The 21,642-nt window shown below is 40.6% G+C and overlaps 1 protein-coding gene across 2 annotated transcripts in view; it reads right to left on the reverse strand.

Moving 5' to 3' along the window:
* LOC103474295 (alpha-2-macroglobulin-like protein 1) overlaps positions 1 to 21,642 on the reverse strand; it is a 38,661-nt gene that overhangs the window by 3,164 nt on the left and 13,855 nt on the right. For both annotated transcript variants that reach the window (XM_008425137.3, XM_081614459.1), the window contains 22 exons: positions 21,290 to 21,526; positions 21,027 to 21,090; positions 17,820 to 17,965; positions 17,573 to 17,722; positions 17,223 to 17,459; positions 16,490 to 16,562; positions 16,275 to 16,413; positions 14,913 to 15,138; positions 14,701 to 14,827; positions 12,573 to 12,694; positions 8,570 to 8,621; positions 8,359 to 8,442; positions 8,064 to 8,240; positions 7,674 to 7,755; positions 5,088 to 5,244; positions 2,563 to 2,637; positions 2,191 to 2,356; positions 1,289 to 1,485; positions 999 to 1,214; positions 376 to 494; positions 202 to 292; positions 60 to 128 (listed from right to left, as the gene is read on the reverse strand). In XM_008425137.3, coding sequence (XP_008423359.2) covers positions 60 to 128; positions 202 to 292; positions 376 to 494; positions 999 to 1,214; positions 1,289 to 1,485; positions 2,191 to 2,356; positions 2,563 to 2,637; positions 5,088 to 5,244; positions 7,674 to 7,755; positions 8,064 to 8,240; positions 8,359 to 8,442; positions 8,570 to 8,621; positions 12,573 to 12,694; positions 14,701 to 14,827; positions 14,913 to 15,138; positions 16,275 to 16,413; positions 16,490 to 16,562; positions 17,223 to 17,459; positions 17,573 to 17,722; positions 17,820 to 17,965; positions 21,027 to 21,090; positions 21,290 to 21,526 — 3,006 coding nt within the window. The remainder of the gene's footprint in view (positions 1 to 59; positions 129 to 201; positions 293 to 375; positions 495 to 998; positions 1,215 to 1,288; positions 1,486 to 2,190; positions 2,357 to 2,562; positions 2,638 to 5,087; positions 5,245 to 7,673; positions 7,756 to 8,063; positions 8,241 to 8,358; positions 8,443 to 8,569; positions 8,622 to 12,572; positions 12,695 to 14,700; positions 14,828 to 14,912; positions 15,139 to 16,274; positions 16,414 to 16,489; positions 16,563 to 17,222; positions 17,460 to 17,572; positions 17,723 to 17,819; positions 17,966 to 21,026; positions 21,091 to 21,289; positions 21,527 to 21,642) is intronic.

The following is a 21,642-nucleotide window of genomic DNA, read 5'->3' on the forward strand; positions in this document are numbered from 1 at the left end:
TGCACAGCCACACAGAAGGAAACATAAGGAGCCAAGAACTCAGCCTGAGGGACACCCACCCCGTCCAGGTAAATGTTGAGGAATCCTTTGTCTGAGTCCACGCGCTTCACCAATCGCTCGTTCTTCAGCTGCAGCAGCAGAGTTGGCCGTCAAAATGCAGCTTCTCAGTTTTACGAGTCGTAAGTCAAACGGGGGACTTACCAGCTGCACGGAGCTCTGATCCAGAGCGTATCCAGACAGCAGCTTGATGTTGATGATGACCATGTTGGTCTCCTCTCTCCTGCCCTGATACCTATAGGAAGTGACATCAAGCGTTTTTAAACCAGCTGCATTAAAGTATCCAGCAGAGAGCTTGAGAGACTCCAGCTGCAGTACCTGACATGAACAGCCAGGTGGAGCTGTGGCCGGCTGAGTTTGCATCTGGGTTCGATGCTCTTGGTGATGGTGAAGGCTGAGAAGTCGTCAGGTGGAGGGATGTTGTAGTGCGCAGAGATCTGCAGAGAAACATCAGACAATGACAGAAGGTGGTCAAACATACGGAGCCTGAACTGAATGTGGTCACAACATAACCACAAACACCAACAGTCTTTAAATGTGACTACCATCACACTTTGTATAGACGTAATGCTGGATGCTGCCATCTGGATCGATTTTAAAGTTGCGAGTTGAGGCAACAAGATCACAACACGAAGCAAACTAATAGAAATAAAGCACCACTAATAGCAACAGCCTTTAGCGGAGCATTGATTGTTTGGATGTGTATTGGAGCTGAATGCTAAAAGTCGTTGTTCTGGAAGGTGAAGCTCCATCTCCGTCTCCAGTAATCTTAATCCTCTATCAGGTTTCCTCCCTTCACTGACCTGTATTTAACTCCATCCATCTTCTCATCAGGTCTGAGCAGCTTCTCTCTCTGTACCACAGAAACCCATCCCTACAGACCAACCTTGTGACCTTTAACCCCAGTGTGGGACCTCATCCCATGTGTGACACAGCGGTACCTGAGCCAGCACGCAGCTGTGTCCCTCGGCTCTAACGGTGTACTCTCCAGGAACCTCGCTCAGCTCTTCCTCCTGGTACAGCAGCCTGTTGCTCTGCGTCACGGTGAACTCCTTCCTCAAGCCGCCTGCAGACGTCACCGTCACCGTGGTCATACCCTGCGGGCTGTAGGTGGCTTCAGCGTACCTGGCCAGAGCCTGTAGGGCCACGACCGTGTCCTGTTGGGCAGAGCGGTCAGGTGTTAGCTCTGGCCGCTGCAGGGCTGCAGTTCTACTGGAAATGCTTACGATACCTGAGTGGAGGAGAAGCCGCCGTATGGGTTCTGCTGCTGAGCCAGCCAGCGGATGATGCCAGAGGTGTAGTCCAGACTAAAACCCTCCAGAGGAGGAGAGAGGAGCAGGGCCAGCAGCACGTAGGAGGTCATCTCCACTTCCACAGCGTCCAGACCCGCCTCAGAAGATCCCACTCGCTCCCAGTGAACAGTACCGCCTGCCATGTATGAGGAACGACAAGAACAGCAGGTAACGAAACACGGACCGACAATGTCCCCATCAAAAAGATCCACCAACATAAAGTGGAGACATCTCACTTAGAGGGAGAATCTTCAACTTGATTCTGTTTGTCATTCTACCTTCTTTAATAGAAAGAAACTCTCAAATTGTTTTAAATTCAGTCTTCTTGCACTCTTTGAGGACATCACCTAGGATTTCCCGTCTTCTCTCAAGGTCCATCCACACCAGAAAGTCTAGTTTGTTTGAGGAGCAGATATTCAATAAACTCAAAAGAGTGAACTTTGGTCTGAAGTGAACTGTGATGTGGTTCTAATGCCTGTGTGAATGCCAACAGACAGGAGACTGCTCCAAAAGGAGGAAGTGGACTACATCACAGGGCATTCTGGATCAAAAGAACCAGAAAAAGAGTTTAGCACAAGGAGCTAATGACTCATGGTCTGTTGGCAAAAACATAAGAAAAATTCTACCACCACTAAAATCTGATGCCACTCTATTTATATTTATGCTTCTTGTAACAGTAAGTTGAGCTCAGTGTCTTTTTCAGAGGTTTCCTTTAGTAGTGCTTAGTGCAGCGCCACCACAGGCGAGGAGGTAAACATGTTTTTCAAAGTGTTTGGTTGGTTTGACTCCAATCAAACCCAGTCTACTGGACTATCAGGTGTGAAAACACTCTTCCTCCTACCGTCCTTCTTGGCCTTCTGGTCCAGAATGGTGATGAGTTTGCTCCTCATCTCCTGATCTCCAGCCAGACTGAAGGTGTGGGTCATCAGGGCCGTGGTGTACAGGTTGTCAAACTCCCCGGCCACAGCATCTTTCAGACAACTCAGGCCCTTCTGGACCACGGGGTCCTGACGCAAAGCAGTCAAACACAAGAAGACACAATTAGACTGAGAGCTGCAGTTGACCCGTCCCCTCTGCTGTGACAGCTTAGTGAGAGAAATACACTAAAAACACCTTCAACTTCTAAATATCTTGCAAAAAGTGGTTTGACAATAACAGTAAAAATTACACTGATCAAGATGAAAAAAAAGAGAAGAGAGGACGTCCAACTGACCGAGGCGTCTCTGTCCAGCTCCAGCATAGCAGCGACGATGTAAGCTGTCAGCGACACGTCGTCACTCACTCCTCCCTGTGGAAACACGAGATCATACAGCAACAGGTCAGAGGCATGACCTTCAGTAAACAATCTGCCATTAGGTATCAGTTTGAGTCAATATGTACCAATCCGAGTCATTGTGTACCAGACTGAACTATGTTTTTGGAGAAAATTGATCCTTTTTAAATGAATTATGTAATGATATTTACCTCAGTTACAGGTCCTTTACATCACATAAATCTTCCATAACTATAATTTTTTTACATTTTCAATTATTTAGGTGGGTAGGGAGTAAAGTTGAAATCCTTCAGTAGAAAGGCTTCTTTTTAAAAATGTAGGTTAAGGTTAGTAATCAATACAAACTCCAAACAGTTAAAACTCCTGGGTCGGCCTGCCAACAGTCCAGGTTTTAAAATAAGAACTGCAAGATCTTACATGTAAGTTGGTGTGTTATTAGAGATGCACAGAAACGAGCTAGCGACTGACATTTTGTCTGATCTTTCTGTGCACGGGCCACAGCTAAGCGCCAACAACTCTCTGCAGTTGGAGGTTGTGACTGAAGTGAGGACACTCAAATTAACCCAGTTTCACTGTCGGTGAGTTAGCAATTAACTCAGAAGAAAACATGAGATTTAAAAGGCTATTTATGAAGGAAACTACTTTCTACAGTGTACTCTATGTTTCTGCTGTACATTCAAGCCAACTTTAAACAATGACAGTTCAGCACATAACAAGAAGACTGAATGTATAAACGTTGGATTAATCTGTTTCATTCTTTTATCCTTAAGATGTGCGACTACGTTATTTAAAGGAACACACACACTGCTAGCAGATTCCAAATGTTAGCCATGCCAAGAGCTAACATTAGATGCTAATGGTTTAAAAATCAAACTCTAAGCACTTTTTCCCCTTAAAAAATGACCAGTAAAACCCTGTTTTAGAGGGCCAGTTCTCTCACACACAGTTTTACTTTGCTTATGTTGCTAATGGAAATAACTAATGGCCAGAGTCATGGCAGGCTAGAACAAATATTTAGTGTTTTTAATAAATTTTTAAGAAAAATCTGAATCAGTATCGGCAGATATAATCTTTAGAGCCATCACAGATCAAAAATCAGCCTTACATCTTTGATTGGGGCATTTCTAGTCTGTATTATGATATTATATCCACAGGTATATTTACTAATCAGTGATGTCTGATAAGTCTGTTATTATTATTTATCTGATGTTAAAACTTATCAGATAAATAGATGTGATTTTTATAAATAGCTGTAGCTTTTTATGTTTTTTTTTTTTTTTTTGTAAAGCTTCCTAAATCAAGTACAAATCAGTTTCTTGTCTTCTGCATGTTTAGAATTCATGGACATAAATGTATTTGTGCGCTAGCTTTACCAGAATGTTACATCAATGAGCAAGCAGAGTAAATACCATGGACATGAATTGTGGGGAAACCAATCAAATTTGACAAATGATGGAAGAAATATTCTTCCTCCAGCAACTCTCACACCAGAAAGATTTCTTCTCCAAGGTCAAGCTAATTGCTTTTCATCTTAACAATGTGTTCACCCTCACCTGTAATTAAGCAGCTGGTTGCTACAGTAACTCTTACATTTTATGGAAGGAGTAGGGGTGTACTTTAAAAAAAAATACATATTCTAAATCTGTGGTGTGTGTTTTATGCATGTTGGGTTAATTGTTGATCAGTTTAGAAGTCTCTTGCTCTGCTAACTCCTTTAGTGGTTTGACAACTTCATTATACAGCAGCACCATGTGGCCAGATGTTGTCACAGCAGGGTCAACGTACTTAAATAATTATCTTGTATTCTCATGAATGAATTAACATTTCCAATATGCAACTCATTAGCTGTGTTTTTACCCCCAAGCAGCCAGATTTGATATTTAAAAGTTTCCTCAGCTGTAGAACTGATCATGTTCCAAAGCTCTTCTAGAATTTTCTAAAAAGAGTGAGAAGTCTAAATTTGATGTTAGAACAAACTGACATCCATCTGTGAAAAAGTTTTTACATCTTATCGTAACCACCGTAGGAAGTGTTTCCTTTCTGGAAGGGAAGATGCAGGATTCTGTGTTTCAGTGATAAAATGGGGATGTTGTGAAAGCAACACCTCATGTTTCAATGACACATGGACGCAATCTTTAACACGAGCACCTTTTCACTTGTCTTAGGCTTTCCAGTTATTGCCAGACTGAGACAGAATGGCAACCAGTACAAAGCTAAAGAGAAGCAGAGGTCATGACCAGAGGCCAAAGGTCAGAGTAAGGCAGGTCCTGGTGCTCTGCTGCTGCTTGGATTTCTGTTTACTGCTGCAACATGTTAACTTGTAAGCCGCCCACAAAAAGAACCTCAATACATCTACATTGATGGAGATTAAAATCATTGTTCTTCCAATAATCCATGTGATGCAGATTCACGTAGCTACATTAAATTCCTGTATTTTGCCGTCCAGAGCTCCTGAGCAGCCGTACCTTCATGCTGTTATGGAAGAGCTTCCCAACCGATGTGAAACAGCCGTCGCTCTTCTGCAGTCCGGACACCCAGATCCGGGCGTCCTTGATGTGCTGTGGGTCCACGTAGATGTAATCTCTGGCTCCGCCAAACGACTTCATCACAAACGCAGTGAGCCTGGAGACGACAGACACGAGGTCAGAGAGGGGCCCGACGATGACCCCCGATGCGCAGCGGCAGGTCGGACCGGCTCAATCAGCAGCACTCAGAAACACCTGCTAACTGAAGCAGTGGGGACACTGCAGTGTGTCCAACACCGCTGCTCACTCCACTGATGCTCTGCAAGGCTAACGGGTTCAAAACTATACATACAGGTCCAATTATATAGACCGTTTTCAAGTTCCAGAGAAACTACAGTTTCTGTGAGCAGTCAGAATTCAGAAATTCTGACATCGATGTTTATCATTTTTAAAATGATCATAAACTAATTTAGTAATTGAATGATCGTTAGCTAGAGAATACAGACTAAAAAAAAGGCAATTTTGCTGAAAGAGCAATAAAGTCAGAGCATTAATTAAGCCAAAACCCTACAAAAGATATGTACCATTTTCATTTGAGATAAAAAAAGAAACTTTTGTCTGTAAATATGTTCCACCCAGTGCTCCTCCAGTGGCAGGTTTAGCTTCGCTTGGTTGAAACTATGTAAGAAAAATCTCCTATCATCACCTTTTTCTATCCAATTATTAATCAGTTAATCAAATATTAAACAGATCAGTTTATTGTTGATGTTCAGTCAGAGAGGTCTGAGCTTTTCACATGTTGACATTAAAAGTATTTTTTAGCTGAGATTCATCCTTTGCTACATATAATCAAGCTTACATTAAATTAATGCATATTTTTAATGTATCTATGACATTGTTGATTATTTGGATTGACCTATTAAAAGGGCAGCAAACGATGCTTATTAGGAGGTTTTTGTTGCTTTCGTTTTTCATCATTTAAATCAGGTGAAACTGAAGCTGCCACATGAGGGTAGAACAGATTTACAGACAAAAAGGTTTTTCATCTTAAGGTTTATATTCTTTATTCAGTTTTGAGCTGAATATCTGCTGTGAGGGAGTTCTTCTTTCAGCAAATGGCATGTTTTAGAGTCTGTAGTTAACAATTGATTACTATGTTAGCTGATGAATATTGTAATACTTCTGATTAATTGTTTCAACCTGGGAAAAAAATTAAACTTTTGTAAACAAGTGAACAGCCTACACTAAATCTGATCTGTAAACATGGAGCATTGCTTTCCTACATGTTCACAGTAAAAGCCACATTTTGTGAAGAATGGTTCTGGTCCACCTGGCGACCTCGAACCCAACACACACACACACACACACACACACACACACACACACACACACACACACACACACACACACACACACACACACACACACACACACTAGTTTACCTGCTGTTCTTCTATAAAGAAGGACAGCAGGCTGAAGAATTCAGAGACTAAAACTCTGAAATCACTGTGTGCAGGAAAATTGATTTTTGTTTAAATCATTTCAGTTTTACAGCTTCTTTAAGCTCTAATGTGAGTAAATGCTTAAGCCCCAGTTTCTCCCAACCACAAGTGAGGGGGGGGGACAGCCCCACATATTCACCGATTGCCAAAACTGCCCAGCCCCCTTTTCGTTAAATCCCCCCAGGGAGCCTCTGCTTTAAGCCCATTAAATGAAAATCTTCATTTTTTCTGCAAGCTTCCTAATAAAAATAAGGATACTTGCTTTTGGCAACAGGCAAAGACAGCTATGTTTGTGTGTGTGTGTGTGTGTGTGTGTGTGTGTGTGTGTGTTCATGTGTAACTATCCAACAGGGGACATGCGTGTCATTTTACACTGACCAACAGGGGACTCACCGTTGAAGAGGGGACATTTTGTAGGTCCCCTCTTGGAAATGACCCTGTTTTAGGGTCAGGGGTTGCAGTTAGGACTAAGGTGTGAATTGACTTTTGGTTAGGGTTAGGAAAAGGGTTAGGTATGTGATGGTTAGGGTTAGGAAAAGGGTTAGGGTTAGGCTGTAGAAATGAATGGAAGTCAATGGAATGTCCCCTGTTGGATAGTAGCGTACGACTGTGTGTGTGTGTGTGTGTGTGTGTGTGTGTGTGTGTGTGTGTGTGTGTGTGTGTGTGTGTGTGTGTGTGTGTTCCTCCCACCATGTCTGGATTGCATTTTTTTTTGTTCTCTTGTCACATGAAACCAGAGATATGAAAAGCAAACCTTTTGGATAAATGTTTTAAATGCTTCTCGAATGATGCAACTTGAGTCTAACACCAGTTCTATCTTCATGTTTCTGCCCTCCAAACAAACATCAGACACATGTTGGAGTCACTCAATAAAATTATGTTTACTCAAATTCAATCAACTTCAGTGTATGGAGCATAAATAGGAGCCCATCTATGTGATTTATTTTTATGAACGATCGCCTTGTTATTTTAGCACTTATTTCAATAAAGTGTATATTATGACTGTATGAATTAATCTGTTCAATCAATATGGAAATGTCTGCTGTGGAGCTCCTGATTAAAAGCTGCAGATCATTGTACTTACCAGGTGTTTCCAGTGGGGTCGCTGTTCCCAAAGGCGCTGTAGGAGCCGTCGTCATGCTTGTAGTTGAGCTCCCTCTGATATCCTACAACACAGAGAAGCAAACAGAATCAGAAATACTTAAAAAAAAAAAAACCTGCTTGTTCAGAAATGATTTCTCCACCTACAGAAAGCCACGTTCTACTCCTGTTCTGGAAGAGCAACTCTGGAGTTTATCTAGCTCTGACATTTTGAGCTCGATTCCTCCTGAACCTTTTGCTACATTACAACCACCACTATAAATGCAAACAAATTGATTCACATATTTTATTCTTTTCATTTTTTATTTGATTCAGCTTCACCTCCTCCTCTTGGTGAAGAGGACAGAGGAGAGATTGAGCGAAGTGCCCTCACCGCTCTCCAGGAAGCGCTTGGCCTTCTCCAGGATGGCCTCGGTCAGCTGACCGGAGCTTTTCAGGTAGTTGAGGATGAAGATGTTTGGAGCGAACAGCAGCATGTTCTGCTCCCCACAGCCGTACGGCATGGCCAGCAGCTTGTCCAAATTCTGAAGGGCCCGGCCCATCAGGTCACCTGCAAGAGAGAGGCAACAACAAAAATAAAAGTCAGACATTTAAGCACAATTTCTGCTTATAAGACGAGGTACCCATCGCTCCAGGGGCCATGGGGGCCTCTGTGTGGTGTCACCTACCCAGGACAGAGACAGATGCTCTGACTGACCCCTCCACAAACATTTCAGGCCGCTGGAGAGAGATTTTCTTCTCCACTGGACCATCTGGTAACAAAAACAGCCATTTGTTGAAATGTGAGCTGGTTTTCTGATAAAAGTCTGATGCTTAATGACACAGAGAGATTTTCTCCACAGAAACCTGGAGACCCAGCTTTGAGCTGCAGACACTGACCTGCAGGACACAGCAGGGTGTTGTGGCTCTTCATCTGAGGCGTTCCTTCAGCCTGACAGAGAGTCACAGGAGAATACTAAGCCTAACGTGGTTCAGAATGTGAAAATCAAGGAATCTGCATCTGCCTGAAAAATCTGAATTTTTTCACAATATAAAAAAATGGGACAGAAGAAAAAGGACAGCTGCAACTAACAATTAGTTCAGTAATTTATTCTGATGATTAACCGGTTCATTTTAGAAATGCATTAAAACATTGAAATTATTCAAATACTTTAAAAGAAGTAAAAATTTTACCAGCTGGTATACAACAACTTAGCATTCCTTTACTGAACGTTTGATCATTTGTAGCAAAGGATGAAACTGCAGCTAATCAATTCAGTGTAGGACTGCAATTAATCTGTTTTTGGATTAACAGATTGATTATTGGATTGCAAAAGGTGCTTAATAAGATTTTTTCTTTTTCGTTTTTTCTTTTTTTACAGAATTTGAACCAGATGTATGGAGAGCTGTTTCAGCCTAAATTAAATAAATAAATCAAAAAATGAGTAAAATAAATAAAAAAATGAAGAAAATGAGTGAAATAAATAAAAAAATTGTTAAATAAATAACTTAGCTTCTTCATTAACCCACTTTTTCATTTATTTATTTTTCATATCAATTTCTCAATTTCCCTTATTTCATTTTCTATTTTTCATTTACCCATTTTTCATTAATCTATTTTTCATTTAACCATTTTTTAATTTAGCTTTTTCATTAACCCAATTTTTCATATTATCAATTTCTCTTTTTCATTTACCTATTTTTCATGTATCCCTTTATCCATTTACCCATTTTTCATTGATCTATTTTTTAATTTAACAATTTTTCAATTTCCTTTTTCCATTAACCTGATTTTCTACTTCCAGTTTCATTGAAATAGAATCAATTAATCAATTTCTCATATATCCCTTTTTTATTTACCCATTTTTCTTTTATCTATTTTTCATTTAACATTTGTTTGAAAAATTGTTACATTTCCCATTTTCCAATTTCCCTTATTCATTTAGTATTTCCTTATTTTCTTATTTATCACATTCTATTTCCCCGCAAAACTTGGAAAAAATAAATGCAAATGAGGAGAGGCACGTCATCAGGCTACAACTTCCCCAATTGGTTGGTTAGCGTCAAACCCATACTTTGCTTCAAGAAAGATGGCGACCTACTAACGCAATGTTTCTCAATTCTGGTCCTCATGCCCCCCTGACCTGCATGTTTTAGGTGTTTCCCTTCTGCCACACACCTGGATTGAATCTCTGGGTGATTAACAGGTTTCTGCAGTATTTGATGGTCATGCAATCATTTGAATCAGCTGTTCTGGAACAGAGGCACATCTAAAACATGCAAAGCAGGGGGGCCTGAGGACTGGAATTGAGAAGCACTTCATTAGAAAATAGTGTTATTACTCCTGACTTTAGTTCTCGTGTGGCCGCTCAGACAGAACGTGTTTCAGCTGTCGGCTCTCATGGACTCAGAGCTTCACCGTCGGGAGTTTTTATAGTTTGGACGAAGCGGCCGCTGAAGTTTGCTTATGATTGAAGGTTTGGGACACCTTCGTAGCTACCAGCTGTGATCCAACTATAAGGAGCAACTTTACTGTACATCGTAAGTGAACTGCAATATCCAGAGGCAGCTCTACGGAGCATCGAGCTGAAAGAATGAGAGTGGCAAGCCTTGGAGATCTGCATCAGAGGCCATCTTTCAGACATGCACCGCTGCTGTCCGTCCAGGATCCTCCGGTTGCCCAGACGTTACACGGTAAGCTACTAACGCTGATGTTTGTTTTCCAACTACAGTCATATTTAATCAATAGGGCTCAATTACGATCACGGAAGGTTTTGAGTTGATCTCGGCAGTAGGTGACAAACTGAACCTGGGGAATGAAAAATAGATTAATGAAAAATGGGTAAATGAAAAATAGGTTAATGAAAAATGGGTAAATGAAAAAAAGGAAATTGAGAAATTGATAATATGAAAAATAAATAAATGAAAAATTGGGTTAATGAAAAAGCTAAAATATTTAACAAATTTTTTATTCGCTCATTTTCTTCATTTTTAAGTTTTTTTTAAATCTAAAATCTACAATATACAGTGGGGAAAATAAGTATTTAGTCAGTCACCAATTGTGCAAGTTCTCCCACTTAAAAAGATGAGAGAGGCCTGTAATTGACATCATAGGTAGACCTCAACAATGAGAGACAAAATGTGAAAAAAATTTGAGAAAATCATTTTGTCTGAATTTTAAAGAATTTATTTGCAAATAATTGTGGAAAATAAGTATTTGGTCACCTACAAACAAGCAAGATTTCTGGCTGTCACAGACCTGTAACTTCTTTTTTAAGAGGCTCCTCTTTCCCCCACTCATTACCTGTATTAATGGCACCAGTTTGAAGTCGTTAACAGTATAAAAGACACCTGCCCACAACCTCAAACAGTCACACTCCAAACTCCACTATGGTGAAGACGAAAGAGCTGTCGGAGGACACCAGAAACCGAATTGTAGACCTGCACCAGGCTGGGAAGACTGAATCTGCAATAGGCAAGCAGCTTGGTGTGAAGAAATCTACTGTGGGAGCAATAATCAGAAAATGGAAGACCTACAAGACCACTACTAATCTCCCTCGATCTGGGGCTCCACGCAAGATCTCAGCCCATGGGGTCAGAATGATCACAAGAACGGTGAGGAAAAATCCCAGAACCACATGGGGGAATCTAGCGAATGACCTGCAGAGAGCTGGGACCAATGTTACAAAGGCTACCATCAGCTCTAACTCTACCAACTGCTCTAGAGGAGATCTGCATGGAGGAATGGGCCAACATACCAGCAACAGTGTGTGCCAACCTTGTGAAGACTTACAGAAAACGTTTGACCTCTGTCATTGCCAACAAAGGATATACAACAAAGTATTGAGATGAACTTTTGTTATTGACCAAATACTTATTTTCCACCATTATTTGCAAATAAATTCTTTAAAATTCAGACAAAATGATTTTCTCAAATTTTTTTTCACATTTTGTCTCTAGTTGAGGTCTACCTATGATCTCAATTACAGGCCTCTCTCATCTATTTAAGTGGGAGAACTTGCACAATTGGTGACTGACTAAATACTTATTTTCCCCACTGTATATAGTTTGCCCACAGTTTTGGATTAATTACTGCTCTGAGTGTGTTATTTAAGAGTCTACTCCAGCTTAATTAGTTGATGATTATTTCTACAATTAATCCATCACGATTAGTGAAGACAGAAAGATGCTGCTCATTAATAACATTTGCTCTTATTTTTACACCCATGAATTTCAGTTATTATAACTGTGACCCTGACATATGTCTGGGAAGGATGCAGGTCTCCTATTGGTTGATTAAAGTCCAGTAATTTTCCTGCAAGGAGAAATGATAAGCGAAGTGCTGAGCCTCCTTAATGTGGAGCATTAAAATATTCAGCTATTTTAATTGGAAATAGCTTTGATAAAAAATTAAGAACAAATCAAACAGTAAATTCAAATTCAGCCAATATGCAACACTGTATTCATTACGTGTATTCATTATGCTCTTAGAAAAAATGGTTGACAGCTGTATGAAAGAAATCAGTGCATAAGTAAACAGATATTTCAACCTGTTTCATCTCTAACACATGGATTATTACACTAAGGACAAAACCTCCACACTGATTTTTAACAATTGCACATATGAACTATTATGATTCCTATCTAGATCCACATCCATTAATAATCATCAGTTTGTTCTGTGGCTGCCTGTCAGAGCTTCTGTTTGTTGCTACCTCTGATCTGAAACGTCCAATCAGAACAGAAGAACATCTCCCACCGCTCTGGAAAGACTGCTTTCATCTTCCAAACTGTTCTTTGTTCCCCAGGACAGGCTGACCGGACAGCGTTCACTTCAACTCTAGAGCTAAAAAGCAGAAGTGTTGCAGTCGCCGCGGTGACGGGCGCTCTGACATTCACTGACCTCCACCAGCAGTGTTCGGACCACCGTGTCGATTCGGCCCACGTCTGGCACTGTTGTTACCTCGTTACCACACAGATCGCGGGTCCTCAGAGCCTCGGCGCTGACCCTCAAGCTCACGTCGCCTGTGCACACACACACACACACACACACACACACACACACACACACACACACACACACACACACACACACACACACACAGGGGGTGTTTAATCGATTCCCACCTGTCAGACAGTATGTGCAAAGGAAGGATGGCTTCCCATCTCATTACCCTTCCTGTTCCTCCATCCTTCCTCGGTTTTCCTTCCTCCTCCTGTTTACCTCATCATTAATCCCCATTTGTTGCCTTATTATTCTGTGTCTCCATGCAGCTCTGTTTCCCATGCCCTCCCTCGCTTCCTTCACAGCCCATAATTCTTCACACGGAGGACAAGTACAGATCAGCCCCTCAGGGAGAGGTTTCTGAATGTTTCGTCAGAGATACTACCTGACTTGTTAGTACAAGTGATTGTCAGCATTCCTCTGAGGGAGGGGGCTTTGGGGGAAGGTGGGGTAATGTGGGGGTTAGCAGACTGAGGTTTGACATACATCAGAACCCCCTCTCCATCCCTCTTGACGGAGGCTGACGGGAATCCTCTGCGCTACGGCAACAGCACCAGCTTCCGCCACCAGCGCCCTCAGTGAGGAGTGATTAGCTTGTTCAGAACCAGCTTTCACTCTGCAGCTGAAGGTTCTGATGGACGCAGCATGTACGTCAACACTTCACTTAATGAAATGCAAACACATGGCAACAGTGAGATGTCAGAATCCAGGTAATGAGAGCTGGCTGGTGTGGTTTATGGAGGGCCAAAAGGCCCACATTCTGATATGTTCATACATGACAATTTCAATTCATGAAAAACAAAAACGAAATCATTTTATGACAAGCTGAGATTTTTAATGATCAGTTCATGAGCCCATACTAAAGTTCATTGGGAATTTATTTACAAATCAGTCAGGTCAGCTTCGATCTAGACTGATAATCTGGACAAAGGGGGATTATTTTCAGGAGAAAAAAATAGACAGACAGGAGTCTGAACTATTATATTACAGGATATGTTTAAAGTAGGTAACGTTTTTAAAAATATGCTTTTTTTGTATAAAACTGTCACCATGTCGTGACAGTATGCTATGAGACAGATACTGTCAATCATCCATTGTGCACTACTCACATCCTCTTGCTCTCTGCTGCACTACAGCTTCTTCCCCACGCTGGAGCGTGCTGTAAATGTTCAGGCTAATTAGCATAGCCACCGATAACAAATAAACCGTTTTCCTGGAATGTTTAGTTGTACACCTGCGGCAATCTGCTAATCTTGAGCTTTTATGAGCTGTGAAGGGAAAGGTGTGAGCAGCACATACACAAACATGATTGACAACACTAAGACCTTCCTCGCTTTGATTGGTTGTTTCTGACCAGGAGTGGTGCATATCTGCAAATGGCTGTAGAATCAGATGAGCTTGTTTCTTCCACAGATTATCTCTTTAGGAATTCGAAATAGAATGTAAAATTAAATAACAGAGCATGACGTCTCTAAGAGCAAAACATAGAATTATACTGAATAGATCTGCCCTTATGGATCAGGCATATGCAAAAAGTATATTTTAAAAACATGCTACCTACTGCAGCTTTAAAGTTGAAACTTCAAAAGAAAGTAGAATGATAAAAAAAATTAGTTTAATTTATAATTATCGGAGAGGTTTCAATTTGCTATGAAAAAAAAGTTTATTTGAAATTATAAATGGTGTTCTTTGTTTCTAAGCTTCATGTAGAAACAAGAAAAAATTATTAACAAGTTCACTGCTACACTGATGATACAGTGCAATGTTTATCTGTATTGCTGGAGGTCAGGGGTCACATCCAGGGACAGTGATTCCTGGATGTCCAGCAAGACTCCCAAATCTTAAACCAGGGAAAACTATAAATAAATATGTTTATTCCAAAAGAAATTCACTGACTTTCCTTGTTTCCTGTGGTTAGCCTTGCTCTGGTCCTGAGTTCTAAAGAAGACCTTAGTGTTGTCTGTAACAAGCCTACATTTCAGTGTCCATCCAATTAGTTGAATAGCAACCAATTATCTGTGTGTACCTAGAGCAGTTGGAGTCACAATCCAGGAGAAGGTCTTGCTCTCCTCTCCACAAAGACAGATGCTGTACTGGCAGCCTTCACAGTCTCTGAAGGTGAACTGGTCAGACTCAGCTAGAGTTACTTTGACCTGTGAAACAGAACCAAACATTAAATAAGCCAGACAACTCATGTACTCTTCAGGAAAATGTTTTTGTAAGAATGTGAGTAACCACCATTATGCACTGGGAGAGGTAATTGAAGATGGTGGCTTTCAGTGTAAACACCTCCCCTCTGATGACGGAGTAGGGCAAGGTGAGGCTGACGAAGAACGGCTGGAAGGCGGTGAGCCCGGTGTTGGGTGACACGCCGAAACCAGTAGGGGAGACACAGAAGGCGCTGCCTGCCCATTTGGTGATGGTATCAGGGACCGTCTTCTGAAGGCTCACCGACCCGCTGTCTCTGGACACAGGGCCAGGCAGAAAAATTCAAAGAGTAAGCAACAGTTCTTATATATTTCTAGAAAAGCACTAAAAATAAAAATCTAAATCTGGGGAAAAATCAAACAACACGTAAAAATACACAAAGCTAATACCTTCACACAAGCTATGATAGAGATGCACCGATCAGACATTAATATCTATCAGTCCTGATATTGAGAAAAATTCTACACTGAGTCTTGGTGACAATATGCCTGATCCATAAGGGCAGATCTATTTAGTCTAATTCTATATTTTGTTCTTAGAGACGTCATGCTCTGTTATTTAATTTTACATTCTATTTCGAATTCCTAAAGGCACTTTCTGAACCATTTGAAAGAAGATTTGTCGCGGTTTATGTGCTCAACTTATCGTTTTTGTCAGCTGTTATACTCCTCATTGCACTGACTGAACAAGGTGAAGTTGTGTTGTTTTTACATGTTTGACCAAGCGTCTGAAGCTGTTCATGTGCTGGGCTAGTGCAGAGTTGTCAAATTAATTTGTAATACTGTGTTGGGAAAAAAAAGCATCAAGTCAACTCAGCTGTTTCTCTGTAGGAGATCAGAAAAGCAGCTGATCCACTCAGATATTGGTATCAGAAGTGAAAAAAGTGGATTGGTGCGTCCCTAGGCACAGTTAAACCTACTTATGACCCACCGACGTCTCTACCATTCAACCCTTCTGTCTCGCTCGCCCTCTCTCTCTCTTTCTCTCACAACCTTTACCCATCTTAAAAGGACCCATTCTTGCTGGTTTAAAATCCCTTTTTGCTAAGATTACCAGAGCCAAATTAATCAGGCATAAAAAATATATGAGTTTAAAAACATTAAGCACATTTTAAAAGCTAAACTGATTGAGTAATTGAAGCTAAACATTGGTATGAAGATTTTTTCTTTAGGTCGCATGGTGTTATCCTTTTCTCCTTATTACCCCACAGTAATAAGATCCCAGATCCAGGTCTCAGGAAACTCTGTTCTGTCTCATTTTTCTGTCACTCTGGACCTCTAGCTTCTCCACCTCTAGCCAATGCCATGTTGAAGGCAACAGGTCCAGCCAAACCTACTTCTAGAACGACACGAATAAAAAGAGAACAATCAGTCGTTTTGCCACAGTACTCACCCAACTGAGACCAGTTCCCAGATCCAGGTCTCAAGGAAGTTTTTTCTAATTGTCTCTTTAGGTATTCCGGCTTGATTGTTTGACGCTGGACTGGCTGCCAATCCCGCTTCACCTACCATTGGAAGAGCCTCTGGCATTGCTAAATAAAATTAAAAAATGGTAACAGTGGCTGCTTTCATCACCAAGAATGGACAGAACAGAACGACAAAACATACCGTTAAACTTGAACACAAAGCAGTCGTAAGGTTTTTTCACATCTGAGTTTGTCACAAGTTTGACTCCGATGTCCTAGATGTGGAGAGACAAAGTTATTAGTTTGAAATTATGTAGCATGGCCGATGTCATCTTATTGCACCTTGTAATATCGATACTGTATATGAGTAACGATATTATCATTATATGAGTAACGATATTACTCATATACAGGATTGTTAAAAAGCGATGGGATTGTGTGTTTCCATTGAATAAGAAATGCAGTTAAAATCACACATAAATAAGTCTGTTCATCTAATAAGTGATAAAAAACATGCCATGCTGTCATCTTCCTGCCACTTCCTGTCATCTTCTTCTTCATGGCTTGCACCAATGGCAACATCCGGTTGTTAATCATGTGACCGTCTTGAGCATAGCAGTTTTACAAAATAAACCAATTTTGATATAGGCAAAAACACCATCTCATCCTAGCACCAAAACGTTTTAGCAACAGTTTTTTTCAAAATTGCTGAGTTTCCAATAAGCAACGTTATTTCCAAAATGTCAAATTACACAAATATGTTCAATGGAAACGCAGCTATTAAAAACTTAAAAAGAGTCAAAGAGGCTTAGAACTGAAATAGGATCAAGAGAGATGAAAAAAAGATGAGGAGAAATTTAGATGAGGAAATTCAAATGCCTAGACATGATGGAGAAGTTAAAAAATAGAAGAAACTCATTCCAATAAATCTTTACTTTAAAAATGCTGTAGACATCTGTCTTCTGATAGAACGGAGGGAGGAAGAGCGAGCGCTTTGGTCGAATGTTGACATCGACGTCGACGATAGCTGTCGGAGTGACTTCAGCTTCAGGAACAGGCTGGAGCTCAGGAATTGGCCTGGGGATTGGGCCGGGAAAGCAGCGGAACGGATAGAAGTCTTCCACCTCGTAGTCGTACCCTGACAGCTTCTGGACCGGCAGCTGGTTAAACATCTGTCAGGACACGAACCCAAAGGAGAGCGAGCTGAACCTTAGTGTGTTTTGTTTTCCAAAGGGGATCACAATGTGTCAGCCTCATCACTTTGATGAGATGCTTGTTGTCATACATAGTCAACAGTGAGCTCCTGCTCTGGCCTCAGCAGTAACACGCTCTGGTCAATGGCTCTGACAGAGCACAGGGATTTGGGGTTAGCCTTCAGTGTCAGCGTGGTCTGCTCTGCTGGGAGCTGCTGAACGGACGAGAACTTCAGGGACACCTGAGGAGTCAACCGATCACAGAGAGGCATAAAGGGGATCCTGTTTTCTCCATGTGTTGGTTTAAAGAAAATAAAACTGTATCTTTGCATTTCCTACCTTGTTACTGAGGCAGAGCTGAATGGGGAAGTCCTGGCTGTCTGCCACCATCTCCCCATTGGCCATCACAGAGTAAACAATCACCTGGGCAACGGGGGCGAGGTCCATCACCTCACTCAGTCTGACGGTCAGCTCCCCTTTGTTGACTGTAGTGTCGAACAGACACACGTAAACAGATGTGAATGATTAAACAGATGAATATATTTCAGAGAAATAAATGACATTTTCGTTCTTTGCTAATAATCTGAAGACAACACCTGCTAAGTTATGAGCACTAGATGACACTATAAAACAGACCACATTCCATGTCCTGATTGGTCAACAAATCAGAGAAACACTGTATTCCTTGCTTGCCTCTTCTTTTCAATTAAAAAAAAAAATTCAGATTTTACTTTTTATAGTAGTGTTTCTCAACCTTTTTTGGCCCAGCGCCCCCCCAGCCTTTATCCAGGTCCCTCACCGCCCCCCACCAAAGAATTTGTAGGCTACTTTGCGCTGACTATTTTATTATTAATATTACTATCACTATTGTAGATGTTTTGATTTTTATACTAGTTTCTGTATTTATCATCAAAAATAATTTCCCAGAAAACAAAAAAGTCATGTGAATAGAAATTATATTCATAGGTGTCTATGAAAAATGCAATGAACATTCAAGTTAAAATCAGTAGGCCTAACAGCCAATCAGAGTGGAAAAAATATTCTTATTTTGTGCCATTTTCTAGTTGTTAAATATTCCACAAAATGACCAGATAAAAGATGAACAACATGCCAGTTTAAACTTTGATCTATTTGCAACATTAAAACATGGATAGAACTGTAACTACATTAATCATAGCTCTTCTTCTCTTCAGTGTTTGTCGGTTTCTGGTGGTGCAGCTCTGTGCTGCCTTCAGGAGAATGGGACATCAGAGTATCATCCATAAAATTTCACCCACATGGCATTTATTGTGCAAACCAGAGCTTTCAGTGGAAAAACTAAAGTTCCAGGTCCTTTTAATGCCATACAAATATGAGACAGAAACATGGATTATATCTTTATATAGACCTGTCTATTGATTATAGATTAATAGTTTTACTGGACAGAAATTACAAATCTGGTTCTTAATCAAATCCTAATGAGTCAAATTGAAAGTGTCATGGAGTCATCAGCCTCATGACATTAACACTGACATGAAAAATAATATTGAAGAAATAAATATATCAAATCTAATTAAAAACATAAATAAGTGATCAGTTCTTTACTGTTATGGTCTGTAAGATATATTTATTCTCAGTACTAGATGTGGTCTCAACAAACCCATGACATTTCAACAATATTATTTTACCTTTTATCTGGAAATAATGTCTGTTTATTCTTGCCATACAGTCTCTGTATTAATTATTGCTCGAAAGGTCTTGCCATACCAGCTTATTCCTCTGTATTTTCTTTAGTTTCTTAGTTTATTCTTGTATTTTGTTCTTCATTCATTTCCATTTAGTTTCATTTGATTAGTATTATCCTCTCTTGGTTTATTGCTATGTCCACTTTAGTTTCTTTCCTGTTGCTAGATTTATTTTATCGTTTATTGACGCTCACCATTGGTAATCTTCACTCATCACCTGCTGCGCCGCCTAATCATTATGTGTTTATTTTTCACTGTTCAGCATCGGATTCTCTGTTTTTATGCCATAATTCACATCTAGTTTATCGCTCCGTTTTATGTCCCGCTTTTCCTGTTTCAGAGTTTTGCGCAATGTGCGCCTCGTTTTTTTTTTTCCAACCCCCTAAGTTGCAGGGCGGTTGGGAAGCGTATCCATGGGGAAAATGCAGACTGACATAAACCTTTTAAAACAACGGAAACAATTTCTGCATTCTGATTATTGAAATTTAAAAGTGCTGTGTTGTTCTATCAACCCGTTTCATACCGGACCACTTGCAGCACCGTGTTAACGCTATAAAATGAACGCTCTCTATCATGGTATCACCCATGGAGGGATTTCTTTATTTAAATGGGTTCATTTTTCTGAGGGATACAAAGTCAGGGTATCGTCATTTTCGTAATTACATGTTTATAAGAGCGATTTTCTGTTGTCCTTCCATGGAAGCGGGCAGCTTTCAAACAGAAATAAAACACTTTTTAATACAAGTTGCTGCTTTGACATGGTCACAGAACTGGCAAAACATATGTACAAAAATACCTGACAAAGTGAATCTCAGCAACGTCATCAGCCGATGTAACGCTGAACTGATGCGGTGAAGCTACCAGTAGCTGGAGAGGAGCTGCACCAAGAGCTACAAACACTGAATAGAAGAAGAGCTGCCATCGATACAGTTGCAGCCAAGCATGATTTAATGTTACACAATACAGTTTTAGCAAGTTGCTCAAAGTCTAAACTAGTATTGTTGTGCATATAAGGTGTAAAGTTTACCTTCGACTAAAAGCCCCCCAGAGGAATCCCAGCTCCCCCCTTTTGTAAAAATTTCCGCCAACGCCCCCTGCCATCCTCTGTACGCATCCTGGGGGGCGGTACCGCCCACGTTGAGAACCGCTATTTTATAGGTTTATGTTTAAGTAAAATGAACATTGTTCTTTTATTGCATGAACTACTGACAATATTTCTCTGAAATAACAAGCAAAAATGTTGCCTTTATTTGCATAAATGTAAGATCCAGTACTTTCAGACCTCAAATAAGGCAAAGAAAGCAAGATCATATTCACTTAGAAACAACAATATTAATGTCTGAACTCAGTTAGAGTTCAGAAATCAATATTTGGTGGAATAACCAGGAGGTTTTCAATGGGGTTCAATGCAGTGAGCTCTTCATTTTATCCAAAGCTGTAACTCATCTTTATCATTTCATTTGTTAAGTTCCCTTTTTCTCATCTGTATGAAGAGAAGGCTTGAAAATGTTCCGGTTAACTTAAGTTAGTAGTAAGGAGGCAGGTTACTGGAACACCTTTGGTGTGTGTGAGAGAGCGACAGAAAAGGAGGTGAAGTGGAGTCCAGTCCCCTCATCACATTAATTACATAAAAAGCTGTAAAATACAAAAAAGCCAACTAAAAAGAACTTCCCCATCGCTTCAGTACCGTGACCCTATTGTCTTCTAGATCAGTCAGCGAAGGTTGGACATGCACTATATGTGTTGCATGTAGCGCATACCCAGTTTTTGTGCCACAGATTGTCACTGAACTTATGCTTTAGAAACTCGATTGGTTTCATACCAGTTCCTGTTGTGACGTTCACTGGGACAGAACCATGACGCATAGTTTCACCTTTGGACAGCACCTACAAAGGGAGAGAATGTAAGAACAGAAAATTCTGTCACTTGGAATTTTTTAATACTGTTGTAGTTATAGTGTATAGTGATATATATGTATAATGGTAAAACAAAAAACCCCTGAAAGAACTGAATAATAAGGTGAACAAAGAAATTTTGGAACATTTTCTTAACATTACTGCAACAGAAACACAATGTGACACATACCAGGTAGAAGAAGTTAAGGACCGTCTGTCCCTCTTTCAGTTCTGTTCCCTGGATGATGTACTGAGCCGTCACAGTTGCATCTCTGTCGCAGGCGAAGCCGTCGCTGATATGCTTGAGCATCAGGAAACTATTGCTCTTGGAATAAGCAGGTGAGATGAACAGGTAGGCCGATCCGTAGTCTGGCCGCCGTAAGTTGGGAACATAAGGTTCGTTTTCCTTCGTATCCTTAGTGAGAACCTGTTCAGTAAGATCAAGAGTTAAATTAGGCCATTACCGAAACATACACCAACATCCAGCCATCTTAGTTCATTCAAGTGAAGGCCAGCAAAGAGTTAAAATAAGCATTTTCATTC

This window comes from Poecilia reticulata, chromosome 13 (genome assembly GCF_904066995.2).
Source record: "Poecilia reticulata chromosome 13, P_reticulata-male-v2, whole genome shotgun sequence".
NCBI classification, from domain to species: Eukaryota; Metazoa; Chordata; class Actinopteri; order Cyprinodontiformes; family Poeciliidae; genus Poecilia; species Poecilia reticulata.